The sequence below is a fragment of the Varroa jacobsoni genome, unplaced genomic scaffold (assembly GCF_002532875.2).
Source record: "Varroa jacobsoni isolate VJ856 unplaced genomic scaffold, vjacob_1.0 contig05352, whole genome shotgun sequence".
NCBI lineage: Eukaryota > Metazoa > Arthropoda > Arachnida > Mesostigmata > Varroidae > Varroa > Varroa jacobsoni.
This window is the reverse complement of record NW_019215531.1, coordinates 2,143-8,319: the sequence shown is the minus strand read 5'-3', so window position 1 is coordinate 8,319 and position 6,177 is coordinate 2,143. Positions and strand designations below refer to the sequence as shown.

The 6,177-nt window shown below is 39.7% G+C and overlaps 1 protein-coding gene across 1 annotated transcript; it reads left to right on the top strand.

The window, feature by feature from the left end:
* The first annotated feature begins 722 nt into the window (after positions 1 to 722).
* BCAS2 (BCAS2 pre-mRNA processing factor) lies at positions 723 to 2,286 on the top strand. The gene has a single exon (XM_022854882.2). The coding sequence runs from the start codon at positions 878 to 880 to the stop codon at positions 1,715 to 1,717; it is 840 nt and encodes a 279-aa protein (XP_022710617.1). The 5' UTR covers positions 723 to 877; the 3' UTR covers positions 1,718 to 2,286.
* The last annotated feature ends 3,891 nt before the right edge of the window (positions 2,287 to 6,177 follow it).

Genomic DNA, 6,177 nt, shown 5'->3' with positions numbered 1-6,177 from the left:
CCCAGTAGTCTGAGCCGTATAAAAGGCCTTCAGTATAGATGCTACTGTATACATGATAAAAACCTTTTATATAGCATAAGTACCGGCAATAAAGTTTGTGTCAGGAAAGGAGCTAATGCAAAAGGCCTTTATTCGCTCAAGTCAAATATATGTATTATTCACACGCTCAATTTTTATATACAAACATGTTGAATTGCACTGTGGTACTGATAGATGGTCGAATATAAAGAACTATTTTTTTGTGAAGAAAAAAATGTTGGCCGGAAAGAAAAACACATTAATAGTCTTAGGATGCTCGGTTGGGAGTGGTCTAATAAATTAAATCAGTATGAGCGGGCATTAAATGCATTTTGGATACATGACTGTAAGGTAGGGATCTACTGACAATTTTCCTAGGTAAACTGATATGGAATTTAAAAGTACGGAGGAAGTTTACTTACTTTACATATGAAAAAGTACGGAAGAAAGTACGGAAGCACCCATTGAAAGTGAAAGGGCCATACAGCTGCATGAAAGTTTTACCAAAAAAGTAATATTCATATCATATCCAATGTATATGTCTATACTAAATATATACATATATATATAACGGATGGGTCATGCCAGTAGATAGGCGTCATTTCTTATGTGGAACAGCCGTGTCAAAAGCACCCTTTTAACTTGGCTGAATCGCCCGCCTCGTTGAAATATAAACAAAGATGCATCCATCTGCGAGCATAGACAGCTGAACTTTTGACTGTGTTGGGTGTTGATGGGTTCAATACACTCATATATAGCTGGAAACATTTTGTGAAGAGAAAACTGTGTTAGATTGTTTCAAACTAGGCGTCCAAAATTCAATCTATTACTCTGACGTATGTCAGGGTGAAGTGACGTAATGGTGTACCAGGTTATAGGCAGTACAGGTGGAGCGGGACAAGCTGGCAGCGTTGTGGGCGGTCCAGCCGGGGATGGTGGTGCCGTAGTTGTCGATGCTTTACCATATATTGATCACGAGTATGATGGTCCGGGAGTGCGTGAAGCTGTGTTAGCCATGGTGGAAGAGGAGACCCGCCGATACCGACCTACGAAAAATTATCTCGAGCACCTCCCGTCGCTCAATTTGCACGCCTTTGAAACGGACATTATGCGAGCGGAGCTTGAGCGTTTACAATCTCGCACACCAATGGACATGATCTCGATGAAACGCTACGAACTGCCCCCCCCGGTTCACGGACGCCACAACGACTTACAGGCCTGGACAGAGGCCGTAGAAAATTCGTACGCACAATTAGAACAGCAAGTAACTCGCATTATTAATTTGGAACTACTCGAGAAATACGGCGCGGAAGTGTGCAAAGCCCATAATGAGGTTCTTGTCGGTCTAGCGCGGCATGTTCAGGGACGGCTACGTGACATGCGCGCACAGATTCAGGACATTCACTTGGGCAGAAAAACCGAACAGACCGAAGTTGGTGAAAGATTACAGCTGCTTGAATCTCAGTGGGTCGGACTTGTGTCGAAAAATTACGAGATCGAGCGCGCCTGTGCTGAACTTGAAAAGGAAATGGTGGCATCTGAACATCAGGAGGATTCGGCCGTTGAAGGATGGACTTCTGAATCTGTAAGAGACGATAAAATGGATATATCTAGCAATGGTGATAAACACCAGGATAATAAAGGTGCCTATGAAAAGAGTGAAGAACCACCCACCAAGAAGATTCGGGGCCCCGAATAGACATAGTCCGTGCCGTTTCTTGGAGAGATCTTGTTTTGAGAACCTTCGCTGCGGCCTTGGTTAAGATGGTGATGGACAGAGATGTCATTGAGTCTATTTTTTTTGTACGATTTTTGTTATATATTTACGGTTACAGCCATGTTTCCGAAGTTAATTAGAATTCGAAATTGATTTGTTATTGTCTGTAGAAACGTTTACCCAGACATTTATGAAGTGCATCCAAGTCTTTGATAGTGACGGATTCCAGACTGTATGGACAGTATACCAAAATTTCTTAAGAATTCTTGAAACAAACACATCGCATTGTAAAGACCCAGCTGTCGGTCACAACAGCGTACAGAATGTATGTTAGATATATTCGATGTTTCCGAACGATTTTTTTCGTTTACAAAATCTACCAAAAACATTTGAATCCTTCAAAGATTAGTTTCTGCTAATCTAAGTGTATTAAAGCATAAGATATTTGAGATTCAAAAAAGATGTATTACTATAATTCGTTATGAAATACTATACGAATGTTTTCATCCGTATAGTACATTTAAATAAAAAAGTGAATGTATGTATGTGTATATATGTAATGAATTATTCCATCAAAAAAATAATGTAAACTTTGCATAGATCTGCGGGCAACAGAACAGGTAAAATTACAATGATGACATTCAGTTATCATTTAAATTTTAGTTTATTTCCGGATATATAGTATAGCTTGCAGTTAACTAGCTCTCCTTTATATACAGTATAATAAGACACAGGCTGTACAAAGGTTGACCTTTTTTCGCGGCCTCATCTTCTATCAGTATTGCGAATAAATGAAAAAATGTGTCTTTTTTTGTTGAAATTAGAAACAATTGTGGTAATTTTTAATTCAGGGGTAGGTCTCTAGTAAAATTTAAATGGAAAGAAATGCCAAGACAAGCAGTTCTTTTGAATATATGTAGGAATAGTCATGTGACCTCATACGGACCAGTACGGTAGCCTAATTCTGTCACAATATTGTATTATATTGCGCTTTTTTTTTCTTAAGTTTAGAGAAATTTAAAACCTTAAAAATGTTATGGCTTTCGATATGAATACAACGAAGTCAATCATTTGTATCTAAGCGCTATATTTGAAGGACATTGAGTCTAAAACATTATGAATTACCAAATAGAGCACTCGTTTTAGTTACGGGATGACCTGTGGGATATTTTGCGGTTTTCTTGCTCCAATCCTCATGAAAAATGAGTAATGACGCATGGACGCCAAATAGTACCAGCTAATCCACTATTTCTCAATGCAAACTCTAATGAAATATACTTGATCCATGTTTCAGGAAGTATGGATAGCTGTATTAGGCACAGACTAAACGTCCCGTAACAGCAACGACGCATTTTAGAGAGATGTGAAGTGGCCTAGATTGAAAATCGTGTGGATGGTTTGTTTCTTGTTAAAGCGAGCCAGCCTTGTTGAGCAATGCTTAACTAAAGTAGTAGCGGGTGTAGAACTAATATGCTCGAAACAGTCATTCTTAGATACACACTAGCTGCGGGTGACAATAAAATGAAGTGATGCAGGTCGCCACCAGGCCCTTTGCGCACTGTCAATCTGGACACCAAGTCTCATAGTTAGTAACAGACCCTGCTTCTTCTTTCCTAAATTTTCTTCTCATACCTAGCTACCTGCAAGCACCTTGCACGTAATTTTTACGCTTTTCAGAAGCTTATGAAGCATTTATCCATGAGATTTTCTTTCTTGGTTTGTTTTCCAGATTTACTTTGTTTAGCGTAATGTCGTTTAAGCTGTTTCATGTGTTCTTCGCTAGCCGCTGTTGGCGATGACATCTCATGCCCATTTAACTGCCCCTTTTGAATGTGACGTGTTCAGCCCGAGTATTTTTTATCTTCGGCGACCACTATGCATCCCAAACACAAATCCGTATGAGTTTTCGATGGGATGCATGTAAGCAAACATACATATTTCGTAATGCGGCCTGGGAAAGGAAGCCTGGATGATGGAACCTAAACGGGCAACCTAGGAAATTCACCATCTGTTCTTTGCCGACTAGTAATATATCTCGCTTGTGTTATACTCACTTTGTTGTATGAAAAATTGCCGACGGGAGTGTCTGTTATACATAGCCCACAACTGCATGAAGTGGATGTGAATGTTCCTACGCTGCTTCACTCATTGAGCTATATGGAACAGGCCTCATATGCTAAATATTGCGGTAGTGCATAGCCGTGATTAAGAACAATAATGGCCCAGAACGATGTCTTTTCAGGGATAGAAGTTAATGTCATGACTCTTTGGTATGGTTTGTTTTTATTTATAATAGTGATGAGATCCAGTTTAATGCATTTTTCGTGTCTCTCCTTCAAAGTGAAAACCAGAGGCGAACATCGCTTTTTTCTTTTTTTTTTTTTTTTTTTATAAACAACATCGCATTTTTTATTTTTCGCGTACCTCATAAACGGCTTAAAAGTTAACTGACCTTGCTCTTTTCTCATTCGAAAATCAGAATCATCATACCGAAACGAGATATGGATACAGATGACGGTCCGCATCCCTACTCTTGGAGATCCAAGCAATACGATCACTTTATTTTCGCGTTCACACTCCCGAGCTTTCCTCAAATTAAGAGAAACGAACATGTAGTCCTCACTGATGGGCTGGATTCTCCTTGCAGCTTCCCTCAGATATGTTATTGTTTCCAACCTTATAATTGCAGTCGTTGCGGACATATTATGTAAAGGTTTTTCTCTCTCCACAGTTCGCATTGATGGTGGCGCACGTATGGGATAAGACGGAGGTTTGCCTAGACGAACGCGACTAGTCCACTCGGCTTCAGTTAAAATGCCCCAGACGGCTGAACAACAGCGGGTGGAAACAAAACGTGCATGTTTTGCGCAGTTTCGTACCGTTGATGCACCAATGATGTGGTGATAATTCGCCCTTCATCCGTTAACGGTCGTCGGACTCCGCCGGCGGAGCTAATCAGCTTACCGATCAACCGTCACAGCTGCCACTCCGATGATAACTTCATATTTTATTACACCAACGATTGTTTCTTGTTTCAGTAAACGAGTTAGTCGAACGAAACTGAAAAACAATTTTCAGTGGGCTTTTAATTCTTAAGGGATGCGTAGCAATGACAATGATGATGGAATTAGTAATGTATGTCTTACCGGAAGGCTGTTGTGATCGAAATGTCTTATTGAATCTGATGTGGAGAACATACGAATGATTGTGCCAATTGCATGCCAACTGACAGGGCAAAGTGACTCGAGTTACTGGACGTACCGTAATACAACCGTTGATATTCAGTAACTAGACCTAAGAACCCAAAAACATATATGACAAAATAGTTTTGAACGGTCATCACTACTAGCAAGTTACCTGGCTTTAAACTAAACTACCGCATGTTGTTGTTGTTGTCATCATCATTTAATACCTGAACGGGAGCAGATCGTCTTTGATTTTGCTACCATGGCACTGTTGGCAATTATTACGAATTTGACGAGTTCTATGAACCCGATAGAAATATTAGACACTCAATAAATGAAGATCTTCATTTGACACGATGAATTCGAGATTTTTATTCGCCTGATTTTAAATTGCAAAGACTAAAACTCAGAATGACTGACAACTCTATTTGCTATTCTGTGTTCGTTTTATTCTACCGAAGGTTTTACCGAAGACCACCATTGATGAAAAAAAAATCATGCCAGAGAGTTTGAATCAGCAATTTCTGCCCTTTATGTTCTGAGATTTAGTAGTACAAGCCGCCTTGACAATATTTGTTCTTAAAAAATAACATCAAGGTTTCCATGTTGCCTAGTTCACTTCAGTTCACAACACGATCCATTCTCATCGTCTCGAAATCAAAACAATCAAATATGCAGCTATCAGAATTGAATAACAACGACGAAACAAATGTTCAGTACGATTTCAGCGTTCTTTTCTAATAAACTACTATCATTTTTGATGCTTTGTTTCGTCGCATTGATTGAATATCTAAAACGTTGTTCATCATTAGCTCCGGAACTTCGAAATGTAGAGCCGCTTTTTTTCTATTTATCGCTGGCCCCAAAGCCATTCTAAAGAATACAGAATTTCATTTGTTGCTTTTGACAAGCGTAAGAAGAAAACGAAAAAAGATCGAGACAAATCTGGCACTTTGCCACACCGTTAAATTTGCTGGCGAAGAAAAAAGTTTACGTAGAATTAGTAATGAACTTGGTGCTTGTCCGTGTACCGGAGCGTCGAAAAGCCAACAGTTATGCTAGAAGAGATGAATAGCGAACGACTCGTCACTAATCGATTGCTTCATCATATTGTCGTCAATTTCGCGGCCGCCAGAACTAGAGTGCGAGAGGTGCACCGCCCAGTCCGCTACGGCTAAATGGCTACCCTTCATAGTCTATGTAGTTAGTCGGACCTATCTTAGTAAAATAGCTGAATAAAAAGTATGCGCTAGTAAC

What these genes read in the sequence shown, in the direction of transcription:
- BCAS2 (XM_022854882.2), top strand. Translation starts at nt 878, where the DNA reads ATGGTGTACCAGGTTATAGGCAGTACAGGTGGAGCGGGACAAGCTGGC.